The 12,977-nt window shown below is 38.4% G+C and overlaps 1 protein-coding gene across 1 annotated transcript in view; it reads left to right on the top strand.

Moving 5' to 3' along the window:
- LOC308416175 (chromosome-associated kinesin KIF4-like) overlaps window positions 1-12,977 on the top strand; it is a gene marked incomplete at its 5' end in the record, with an annotated part of 98,159 nt that overhangs the window by 80,093 nt on the left and 5,089 nt on the right. The window contains 5 exon segments of the mRNA XM_080942606.1: window positions 3,351-3,434; window positions 4,056-4,169; window positions 10,535-10,690; window positions 10,805-10,905; window positions 12,638-12,767. Coding sequence (XP_080798732.1) covers window positions 3,351-3,434; window positions 4,056-4,169; window positions 10,535-10,690; window positions 10,805-10,905; window positions 12,638-12,767 — 585 coding nt within the window.

Below are 12,977 nucleotides of genomic sequence, written 5' to 3'. Positions count from 1 at the left end.
TGACCGCTACTGCCAGAACTTAGTTTCTTATTTTTAAGATTTATTCTTTGGAAATTTCATACACGACTGCAGTGTGTTTAGATCTTATTTATGCCTACCAGATTTCTTTACCTAATTCCTCCCACACTCCCCCTTCCTATCCCATGTTTTCTTTTTAATATATTCATTTTTCCAACCCCAGTCTCACTGAGTTGTGCAGACTGGCCTGTAACTTGCCTTCTCCCAACCCCTGGGTAGTTGTGGGATTACAGACATGTGACACCAGACCTGGTGACCCAATTGATTTTCAGCATTGGTGCCAAGACAATGAAGAAATAATAGCCTTCTAAAAGGGGAGGTACTCAATACCCAACCAGCCTGGGCTGTTCTATAAACCATAGGTCCCAGTGAGACTGTGTCTCAAAAGCAAGATGGACTGCTCCTAAGAAATAACACTTGAGGCTCACCTTTACCAGCATGTGCACACATATGTATGCCACACATCTTCACACACATTTATTTTCATATAAGCAATATATACAAGAATAGTCTTTCCATCCTACAATGCCAAGTTGACAAGATAATCATGTAATAAAGTTGGGACATGCCTCACACCATATATAAAATTAAACTAAACTGTATAAAAATCTCTTTGTGACCCAGTGAGATAGTTCAAGTATCTCTCACCAAGCCTGAGTTCCTTCACTGGGAACCACATATTAGGAAAGAACTGCACGCACACACATATACAAAATAAATAATAAATTTAAATATTTGAGCTAAAACTACAAATCTCTTAGAAGAGAGCATAAATGATAGTTTTGTGAGTTTTGATTAGGTAAAAGGTTTATTATTTTTAATGGGATACCTAAAGGACAGTCAAAGAAAAATAATATTAAACAAGCAAAAGCTTTTGCACTGTAAACAATACCAGTTTGAACATAGTCAGTACACAAAATAGTAGAAAATATTCATGTCATTAAAATAACAAGGATCTTGTAAGCACAATTTATTTAAAAAATACTTACCACTCAATAAACATAGCCTAGTTGTAAGATTAAACAAACAGTAGAGTTCACAAAAGGCAATCGGCGTCATTTGCCACCATGAAAATGCAAATGGAAACCACAGTGACATACTATTTTACACCCATGAAGATAATTATTGTGAAAAGATAAGGCTTGGCAAGGATTCAGAATTAGAAATGCCACACATTTGCTGGTAGGATGGGCAAAGTGGTATACCCGCTGTGACAAACAGTCGGCTGTTAGGATAGATAATCTACAGGTATTTATGATCCATTGATTCCACTCTTAGTTCTTTCTACTGAGAAGGTTCAAAGACATGCCTGTGTGAAACTTGTATGTGTATGTTCATAGAGCATAAGTGCTATTAACCAAAACTGTGGAGGCAAGCTTTAGTATATCAATAAGTAAACTGATAAATAAAAATATGCATACAGTGCAATATTATGATCATGAAAAGAAATTTAGTACTGGCACATGCTGCCACATGAACGAACCTTGAAAACATTGTGCTAAGTGAAGAAGCCATTAACAAATAATGATATAATATATTATAGGGCATACCCAGAATTGGCATATTTATAGGCAGAAAATAGTAAGTACAGTGACAGGGTTGTGTGCCATTACATAAAGGACAAGAGATTTCTTTCTATGGTAATGAAACTGTGGCAACACTTGGATTGTGATGATGGTTTTTACATCAACTCTTTGAATATGCCAAAAGCCATGAATCATACATTAGGTCATTAAGTGGTATCATGCATTAATTATCTCAATAAAAGCACTAAAGAAAAGAGGAAGGCTTATCTGTAAAGTACTAAATTAATTTACAATAGTGGATATGCTGTATTGATAAGAATCTTCATTTTTGTTAAAAATAAATACAAATAAAGAGAACCTTTATCTCACAGAATGAAAATTTTAGGACTGAGAAGGGATGAAGTAAGGTATATTGGGAGTGCTAATGATACTGAAAGTTGTTAAAAGTAAGAACAATAAATAAAAAAGACACTGGGTTAAATAGGGAAAAGTTTTCAGGACAGCAGTGGGAAGTAATTTCAAGTAAAATGTAAGAAAAACATATCACATTAGTTGTATAAAATGAATAGCTGTCTTCTTTTCCCTGCTACTCAGAATTAAACCTAAGACTTCATGCTTGTTGGACCAGCATTCTGCTCCTAAGCTGCAATCTTGACTGGTAAAATGAATAGCTCTTTTTTTAAAAAAATAATCAGTCTTTTAATTTGTCGTGGATGCAGTATCATTTCAAAACTTCTCTCCAATTTTAAGCAGTTATATGTTGTAATTTTCAGGATCAAATAATTTCAAAAGGTGAATGAAAACGAGTGCACCAAGAATCAGCATGTTCGACTCTTTTATTTAATTGATAAAAATTTTCATGCAATAATCACAAACTCCATGCCTTCTCTCTCTCTCTCTCTCTTTCTCTCTCTCTGTGTGTGTGTTTGTGTTAGAAAACAAATAGGCAAACAAGCCAGAATAATTTTTTAAGTACAAGAAGTATGTACACAGCAACACACACACAAACTCTTAAAAATAAAAAATTTGAAACTATTTTATATATAGTTCAACTATGTTGGCCATTTCATAAGAGTTCTTGTATGTATGCTGGCAAAGATATGGCTAAAATGGCTGATCACTCACATCACCCACATTGGGTAAGCAACAAGTAGAACTGGAGAGCTTAATGGATTAGGAAGATAGGGAAGGGGGCTAGAGATCACAGTGTGTGGTTGTTTGAAGCGAGTGATACCCCTAGTGTTTCATGGTCTTGATTTTTCTTTTCTGAGCAGAGAGGCTATATTCAGGGTATGCTATATTTGTTAAGAAATGAGAAGCTTCTTTTACTGGAGTTGTCCTAATTTTATAGGTATCTGCCTGTGTAGTATCTTTCTCCTTTTTCCCCAACCACTGGGTTATATGACCAATCACCTCATACAGTGGAGAATAAAAGAATACTGATCTATTTATTAATCAGTAGACCTGAGTCCTAGCTCTGTCAGTAGCAACCTATGTAGACAAGGCTGTTCATTGAATGATCTTTCAGATCTCACATTCTACAGTAATATTTAAAATTGACATAAGTCTGAGAAACAAACAATTTGGCCACAGAACAATAAGCTGGGGAAGACAAGGATCTGTATGTATATGCAAACCTAGTTTCTAGAACTTCCAGTTCCTAATTCTGATAAAAGAATATAAAAGCAACTCATAGAATTGTACTAAGCCTTAAATATAAAGGACATCTGGGAAGTCTTCTTGGTTTAAGGATTTATTTTAGTTACCTGAACATCAGTTAAGATATGTTTGTTTGTTTGTTATCAGGATCATAAAAGGCAATATGAACTGCTCAAACTTGAAAGAAACTTCCAGAAACAGTCTAATGTGCTCAGACGTAAAACTGAGGAGGTATGTAAAAAAAAGCCAATCTTCTGGGCCACAAGCTTTATCATCTTAAACATGCTCACGTATCTTAGGAAACAGGATGTTAATCTTGGCCTGCAAAATTCATGAATTATTTTCCTTGATTGGTTTTGTTAGTGGGTTTGTTCTTGGTTTCTGTTTTTTTTCTGAGGTCAGAACTTATGTAGTTCAAGCTGTCCTTGAAATATGTAGCTAAGGCTGGCCTTGAACACCTAGTCCTTCTGACTCTACCTCCTAAGTGCTGGGACTGTGAGCATGTACCACCATGCAAGCTGAGTAAGTCCAAAATCTTGATCTCTTTCTTTATCTAGTATGGCTTGTGAACAAATAAAACCTGGGTTGAAAACTGTACCATTCAAATGTGAATTTTTCTTTCTAATAGAGTTTTTTCTAACACAAACAAAACAGACTACTAGCAGTACATTGCCATACAGTTTAGCCTGAGGGATTTCCTATCCTCCTGTGCATTCTGAAGCAGTAGCTATCCATCCATTATCATGTCCATGGCAACATAAAAACCCAATTCCTTTAGGAATTGAAAACTACACATTTTTTTTTTTCAAATTAAAATGTTCTTCAGCATAGCCACTCACCATTTGTATTTAGGCAGCAGCTGCAAACAAACGTCTTAAGGATGCTCTCCAAAAGCAAAAGGAGGTTGCAGAAAAACGGAAAGAGACTCGGAGCCGTGGGATGGAAAGCACTGCAGCTCGAATGAAGGTATGAACATTTTTAACTGACATTTTTTCTTACATGCTCTGGGGATAGGAAATAACTTTCTTCTGATTTAAAAGTAAATACGGAATTGGAAGGTCTGCCTGAAATCCTTATTTTCCAAAAGATACATCTTTAAACTGTTGTCAAAGAACAAGCTGACTATGTATTTCTTAACTGGCTTCCTTGTCTGGCCTTAGTGGGAGAGTGTGTCTAATTCAGCAATGACTTGAGGTGCCAGAATGTGTTGGTACCGAAGGGAGACCTCCCACTTCTCAGAGCTGAAGGAGAGGGGTGATAGGAGAAGGGCCATCTGATGAGAGACTGGGGGGGGGGGGGGCTGATATCAGGATGTAAAGTGAATGGATGGATGGATGGATGGATGGATGGATGGATGATGGATGGGAAATACTTTTTAAAAAATCTAGGATCAAAAAAAAGAGTGGAGAATTCTTTGTATCCCTGCCTATCATAGCTCAGTTACTATTTTATTCAGGTATAATTGGCATACAGTGAATGGTTTATATTTAAATAGCACGGTTTGATGAAATGTTGGGTCACACCATACCATGGACTGGGGTCTTAGACTGAATAAAAAGAAGAAAGTAAGCTGAGTGTTAGTATTCCTCTCTGCTTCCTGACATTCAGCACAGTGTGATAGCCCACCTCCTACTCCTGCCTTCACACTGTGAAAAACAAAGAATTGCTCTTTAAGTTGCTTTTGTGGGGGGAGAGGGTGGTAACCAATATACATCATCAGTAGAATCATCAGATGTGCTTTCTGGCCTGGTATGGTAGCATACCTGTGACCCTCACAGCATTTGTGAAGCTGAGCAGAAAAATCTGAGTTCAAGTCAGGTCTGAGCTCCATGGAATCCAATTTGAATCTAATGGTTCTTAAACATACATGCAGGCACACAGTGCCTCTAAAAATTTAAACATTTTTTAAATTAAAAACACATCACTGATAATTGGATACTAACCCCAGAAAGCTCCGAACACCCCAGAAACAACTCACAGACTATATGAAGTTCAAGAAAATAAATAAATAAATAAATAAATAAAAGAAAAAACCATTATGCTCAGTCCTTACACACCAAGAAAACATTGACTAATTCCAGGTTACATCTTGTTTTACATGTACTTTATGCTCATTGTAACTAGTAAGGTCTTAATGCACACTATCAAACCTTTAAAAAAAAAAACAAGCACTGACAAAAATATATTCGTATACTTTTATGCAAAAAAAATGCTTAAAATTTGTACCTTTATCTTTGTTTTTTAAAATAAAGTTGTTAAAAAAAATCCACAGATATAACCAGGTCGTGGTGGCACATGCCTCTAATCATAGCACTGGGGAGGCAGATGCAGACAGATATCTATCTGTGAGTTTGAGGCCAGCCTGGTCTACAGAGTTTTAGGATACCCAGGGATATACAGAGAAACCTTGTCTTGAGAAAACAAAAAGAGAGATTTTTCTATCACTATATATTTGTTTTTATTTTTTATAGTTTTAATAAAATGGAATTGCATGGTTCTCTTATTCAGCATAGTTATTTTCACATTTGTCCATATGATTACATACATAAATTACTTTTATTACTGAGAGACATCCCATTTGTAGTATCAATATGCCTTGTCTTATCTGATCACCTACTGGTGGTCATTTGAGTTCTTTCCATCCAGTTTGGGCTATTAGAGACATTGTGCCGAATATCCTCATACCAAGTTTTTGTGGGCACCATATATGTCTTATTTTACTTGCTTTTTAGTTTTTGTTTGTTTGGCACACAGGGTCTCTGTATTCCTGACTATCCTAGAACTCACTATGTAAATAAGGCTGGCCTCGAACTCACAGAGATCCACCTATGTCTGCCTCCTGAGAAATGGGATTAAAGGCATGCACCAACACACTCAACCTGCGTGTGTGTGTGTGTGTGTGTGTGTGTGTGTGTGTTTTGTGTGTTGTGTGAAGTATCTAAATATTTTCTTTTGATTGGTTTGTACTTTCTATAAAATTTGAATTCTTTCTATAACCTCGAAATATATCCAACAGATAATTTTGTATTTAACAATTTATTTTTTCTTAGAGTGTGACCTTTTGGGGGGTGGGTTTTGGGGTTTTTCTGTTTTGTTTTGTTTGGTGGTGGTGGTGGTTTTAGGGATTCTTTTGAATACCAAAGCTAGCTACTTACTTTTCTTTTTTGAGACAATGTATTCTTGGCTAGCCTCAAATTCACTGTGTAGCTGTGGGTGACCTCTAACTCCCTGCCTCTATATCCCAAGTGCTAGGGTTTCTGTTCAGATTGCATAAATCTTTCACACTCAAGTTCCTGGGTCACAGGTATGCACCACCATACCCAACACAGGGTTTTAATTGATAGCATTCAGTGTATTGATGCTTGCTTTTTATGATTCATAGTCTTTGTGTTTTATTTAAGATCTTTAGTAGATCTCAAGATTGCTAAGATTTTCTCCTTGAATTTTCTTCTTGAAATGTGTATTTTTAATCATGATACCTCTGTCAGAATTATATGTCTGCATATCTATTTGTAAATTCTATTACATTGATGTACATATATACTTTTAGTAGTAAATGCTGTCCCTTGATTTCCAAACCATCAAATTGTGCAAGTCCTCATAAGTCCTTATTCTTTTTTCTTTTTTTCTCTGCATTTCTATGTGAAGTTTAGAATTGGCTTACACATTTCTAGCAAATCTCCAAGTTTGATTAGGATTACATAAAATTTATAGCTAAGACATAAGAATATTAAGCTTTTTATCAAAAATGGAGGGGAGTGGAGTGGTGGCTAAGTGGTTAGAAGCACTGGTTGTTCTTCCAGGGGAACCAGAATCAGTTCCCACACCACATCTTAACTATCTATAACTCTAATGCTAGGAGATCAGACATCCTCTTCTTGCTCCAGCCAGTACCTGGAAAACACGTGGTACATAGACATACATTCAGACAAAACACCCATATACATAAAAAAATACTTTTTTATTCAATTTTTTTCAGAAGTTTTTCCTTTACTAAAATAACCTAATGGTTTGCATATTTTAGCCTTCTAGGATGGCAAATGACATTGTAGGGTTTTTTTTTTTAACCCAGTTTATTTTATTAAGGTATAATTAACATGAAGTAAAATGTGTGTGTTTTGTTGGACATTTCAGTAAGTGCTAAGGATTAAACCCAAGGCCTTGTACGTGCTAGGTAGCTAACTCCACTGATGAGTACCTCATCTCTCCTTTGCATTAGTCTTATAGTTAATAACGTAAACTATGACTTCTTTTAATGTGATGCATTTCAAAGATGGCTGTGTTATTTTTATCAATACTTTATGCTTTATTTGTATATCTATTTCAATGAGTCATAGTCCATTGCCTTTTTTAGACAAAGGATGGTCTGGACAGGTTCTGTGTGCCCAGGTTGACTAGTCTCTAACTTGCAGTAGTCCTCCTGCTTCAGCCTCCACAATGTGGTAGTACAGTCAGGAACCGCCACCCCCAACTAATAAGTTTGAATTAGATTAGTTTTTTCAGAGAAACAAAACCAATATATATGAAAGATTTATGAGGATAAATGGCTCACACGGTTATGGAGGTCAAAAAGCCCAAAGTGGTTATTCTGCAGGCTGGAGATCCAGGATACCAGTATCACCGTTCAGTCTAAGTCTGATAGCTTCTAAACCAGGAAACTGATAGTGGAACTCTGAGTCACAGGTAAAGGCTTGAAAATCTGGAGGTGTTGATAGAAGTGCTGGAGTCCAAAGATCAAAGTGCTTGAAGCTCTCCTGCCCCAGCTCCAGGAAAGACAGGAGTTGTTCTTCAGCCTGGTCGGGGTGATAGCTGTCCACACTGGTGGTAAATCTTCCCAATTCCCCAGGTGTGAGTAGGAAGGAGCTTTACCTGTTTAGGTATCCCTTACTCCAATCAAGTCACCACCTAAACTCAGCCATTACATGAATTAAGTTGCTATTTTAAAAGTTCACAGGCAGCTTTCTTCCTAAGTATAGTCGTTTCACTTTGGCATAGAACTAAGAAATGGATTACACAATAAGTTCATAGAAAAACCCTATATGTGTTTGTGTTTGTGTTTGTGCATATGTGTGCAGTGTGTTGGTAGGTGTGAACCTAGAGGAAGTCAGAGATTGGTGTTGAGTCTCTCTGCTGCTGATTTCTCACTGAACCTAGTGAAAGACCCCCGGAGGGTATCTTCCGTCTGAAGAGACCCCTCCCAAAGAGCAGCAAGACCACTCACTTCGGATGCAAGTAGCAAGAGGTTTATTTACACAGGTACCTGTGGGCACACAGTCTCTCAGAGGACTTGTGCGCCGGACAAAAGGGCAGTCCCCTTTTTATAGGGCTTGGGGGGCAGAAGCAAGGTACAGAAGCAGAAGCATAGCAACAGGGTTCTAATTGGTTAGTTTAATTGTGGCCAGGGAGTGAGCCCAAGGACAGGGCTCTAAGGAAACAGCTCCTGATACCAGCTGGGGCTGCAGCTCCTGAGAATAGTTGCCTTGGGCTTATCTAAGTATGGGAACTATGGCAGAAATATGGCTTTAAGGAGGCAACTCCTGGTACCAGTCAGGCTGCAGCTTCCGAGGATAATTGCTTTGGGCTCATCTAAGTGTGGGGACGGTGGCAGAAATATGGCTTTAAGGAGACAACTCCTGGTTCCAGTCGGAGGCTGCAGCTTATCTGAAAGCTGGGCTTGTCTGAGTGTCTCCCTTTCTTTGTCTATTGCTAGCTGGCCTCTCACCGGTATCTTGCTTGGCCACCTGGGACCCTGACCTAGCCTGCCCCGTGTGTGCACAGCCTTACAGACATGGCATTTACTGTTGCTAAGCGGGGGTCTTTCACTAGAACTCACAAGTTCAACTAATCTAGCCGTGATACTCAGTTAGCCTGAGTGCTGTCTCTGCCTTCCAAGTGCTAAAATTGTGCACAGGTCATCACACCCCCATTTCTTATTTTTACACAGATGCTGGGAAACTAAGATCGAGTATTCATATTTCTGTAGCAAGTGCTTAAACCACTGAGTCTCCTCTCTCTTAAGATTAGTTTTTGAAGTTGAATAGGGAAGGAAGTAGAGGGTTCTTGTTTTTATTTTAACCCCACCACTCCAACTTGTGACTCTTTGCTGTGTGGCCATCCACAGGAGTGTGGTCTACCTACCAGTAGCTAAGGTACACTAATTCTTCATCCACTGACAGTTGTCCATGGCTCCTTCGTTAGGGCCAGGACTTTTAAGCCCACTTTCCACCTCCGGGAATTTTGTCTGGTTTGAGTTTGCACAGTTCTTTTGAGAACTTTCTTCAACTTGAATTGATGGTTGGTTGATTAGTTATTTGTTTGTTTTGTTTATTTGTTTTCCTTTTTCCTATTTTGATATTGGGGGTTACATTTATAGCATTTTGAATATGTGCTCCTATTCTACCAGTAAGCTATACCCAGCCTTCAGGTTTTACTGTTTCTAAAATTAAATTAAGATAATTATATTCTCCTTTTAAAAGCCTTTCCATCTACTTTATTTATGCTTTATTTTTAGTTTATTATATTTGATGTGTGTGCGTGTGGCTGTTTGCACATGAGTGCAAATGTTTGAGGGTGGCCAGAGGCATTAGATTCCCTAGGAGCTCGAGTTATAGGCACTTATGAGCCACCTGACATAAGTACTGGCGATCAAATTTGGATCCTCCGGAAAAGTAGTATGTCCCCCACCCCTTAACTGCAAAGCCATCTCTCCAGCCCCTCGCCCACCATCTACTTTAAACATGTCATGACTAGTGAATGGCAAAAAAACAAATATTCTAGTGAACAATAAATAGTAGTAGAATACCTGGAGAAAGCCTCTGTGAACACTGAGAATTGAAGCCCAGGGCAGTACATTTGCATTTGAAGCTCAGGGCGGGTTCAGCAGATGTAGGTGTGGCTGTCTCTTGGGATCCCCTTTTGTCCCTGATCTTCACACCTGGCCTCCAAGAGAGATGTTTACAGGATTTTTGATTATTAACTTGCTTGTTCCCTATGTTATCTTTCTGCATGAATTAAAGTGATTTAAAAGACGACTAAATAAAGAAGACTTCACTTCAGCCTCAAGACTGGCAGAAGTCATGTTACAAATTTGAAAAATAAAAGAAAGAAAGAAAGAAAGAAAGAAAGAAAGAAAGAAAGAAAGAAAGAAAGAAAGAAAGCCTCTCTGACTGTTGATAATAGTTCTTGGGAGGGGGTGGTTTTAGTGCCTTAGACACATAAAAATCTCACTTCTGCTTTCACAGGCTCTGGTCCCAATGAAATAAGTTCAACAGGGTCTATCTAGCCCATGTAGTCCTCATCCCCAACTCCCACATGACTGATTTCTCTTCTAGAATTGGCTAGGAAATGAAATTGAGGTCATGGTCAATACTAAGGAAGGCAGACGACATCTGAATGGCCTTCTTGAAGAGAGAAAGATCCTTGCTCAAGCTGTGGCACAACTCAAAGAAAAAAGAGAATTTGGAGAGAACCCACCACCTAAACTCCGAGTAAGTGTCATGGGAAAATGCTGTCAATAACCACAGGGAATTTCCATCAAATCCCCACTGCATTTGAGGACTCTTTCCTTTGAAATTCCATCTTCTTGCCCACTATCTTTGCAGAGGCGCACATTCTCACGAGATGAAATACATGGTCAAGATTCAGGAGCAGAGGATTCTATCGCAAAGCAGATTCAAAGCCTAGAGACTGAATTGGAGCTCAGGTAAAGAGGCTCTATCTGAAACATGAAATATGCCTGGAACCCAAACAGACACCATCAATCCAGTCATTCAAGGGTCTCCTTCCTTTTCAGAAGATTTTTATGGGGAAAAGAACCCCAAAGAATGTAACAATGTTTTGAACCTGTGTGTTTAAAGTTATGTTGTGCTATATAGATTGCATCCATTGTGCTAGGATGAGGTAAGTGCCGTTCTTCCCACCTTACAAATGTAAAATGAAATTGGAGATCTTAAACTTTTTGAAAAAGGGACCAACAATACACATTGCAGCAGACAGCACCTTCACTTCAACAAATGGTATAGTTCAAGCTGCTTGGGTAGCTACATGTAGAAGAATGAAACTAGATCCTCCTCTCTTGTTCTACACAAACAACTCCAAATAGCTCAAAGCCCTGATACCATAATTTAATAGAGGAGAAAAGAATGAACACATTTCAACTTATAGGCACAGAAAAGGGCATTCATTCAGAATAGGACTCTGGAAGCACCTGATTTTGACAATTGACAAATGGGAACTCATGAAATAAACAAGTAAAGGTTTTGTATGTCAAATGACACCATCATTTCGGTAAAGAAGCAGCCTATAGAATAGGAAAAATTCTTTGCCAGCTACGTATCTGACAGAAGGTTAAAAACTGGACTTTACGGGGAACGAAGACAAATGAGCCAGGCTGTGGTAGCACACCTTTAATCCCAACATTCAGGAGGCAGAGGCAGGTAAATCAGAGTTTGAGGCCAGCCTGGTCTACAGAGCAAATTCCAGGACAGCCAGGGCTACAAACCCTGTCTTGAAAAAATAAAAATAATAAAATAAAAAATATCCAACTGTTGGGGTCCAGGAGTCTCCCCACAAACCACCGGAGCACTGGTCTCAGTCAGGCAGGGATGGTTTATTGAACACACACCTAAAGACTGATCATCCAGGGCAACAGCTCAGACTCACGAGCTGAAAGCTGCACACTGGACATTTCTCAGGGACAGCTTATAAAGACCACAACGAGCTCATACGCAGGTGCTGGAAGTGCTGCTGGTAGCTGGCCCTGACTCAAGCCATCTTAGACAGAATAGTTCATACTGGCCTTTAATTTGATGGGTCCTGCCTGAAGCTTATGGTTGTGGAATTTCTTAAGATTAACACACCTCATAACATATAGACTATAACAGAGTATGTGGTCAGCATGACCTTGCTCTGAGTTGTTATTTTTCTGGGTCAATGACTGGCAGGCATGTTATAACAAAGATATGAAATAGGTGGTGGCCATGGAACAGAATGGCTACAGCTATGCTGGGGGGATGGGCTTCAATACAAATACAATACAAATACAAAGCCAGGTATACACATACCTGGCTTTAAACAAAATTGAGAAAACAGTGAGACAAAGAAGTAACAGAAACTTCACACACCATAATGTGATCACCTCTGTACCTATATATGCACAGAGAAATAAATAAAAGGTAGAATTTTTTCTACATTTCAATATATATGTTCCATTTATTTCAACTGATATTTAATTAAATGAAAGCCATGTGGTTATTTCATTGGGGTTCTTTTTGTTACAGGTCTAGAAGTACCACATAAAATTTGAATCAGGTGCCTTAATTTTCTAACTGATCATTTCATACATAAAATTTTTTTCATGTTTTACTCAGAGCTCCTCCCTTTCTCCTTGCTCTTGAGGCTGATCACAGTAAATGTCACTGTTCTCTCCCTTGAAGGAGCGCTCAGATTGCCGACCTACAGCAAAAGCTTCTGGATGCTGAAACTGAAGACCGGACAAAACAACGCTGGGAGAATATTGCCACATATCTCGAAGCTAAATGTGCCATAAAGTATTTAGTTGGAGAGGTAAAACCATTCTTCTTAGCAACAGCTCTAGGGGAACTGCTGCGTAGGTCAAAGTATACAGTGCTGGTCAAAGTTTCTTGGTGCTGTAGCTACTTTTCATGGTAGAAACCCCAGTGATGCTAATACTAAAGCCTTTAATGAGTAAGCATTGGTTAAAAAGAAGTAAGTCCAAGCCAGTTACTTAGAAAGAGCAGAAATTTATACTCATCA

This window comes from Micromys minutus, assembly GCF_963924665.1.
Source record: "Micromys minutus genome assembly, contig: SCAFFOLD_277, whole genome shotgun sequence".
Taxonomy (NCBI): domain Eukaryota; kingdom Metazoa; phylum Chordata; class Mammalia; order Rodentia; family Muridae; genus Micromys; species Micromys minutus.
The sequence above is the reverse complement of the archived record's forward strand: the minus strand, read 5'-3'. Positions and strand labels throughout refer to the sequence as shown.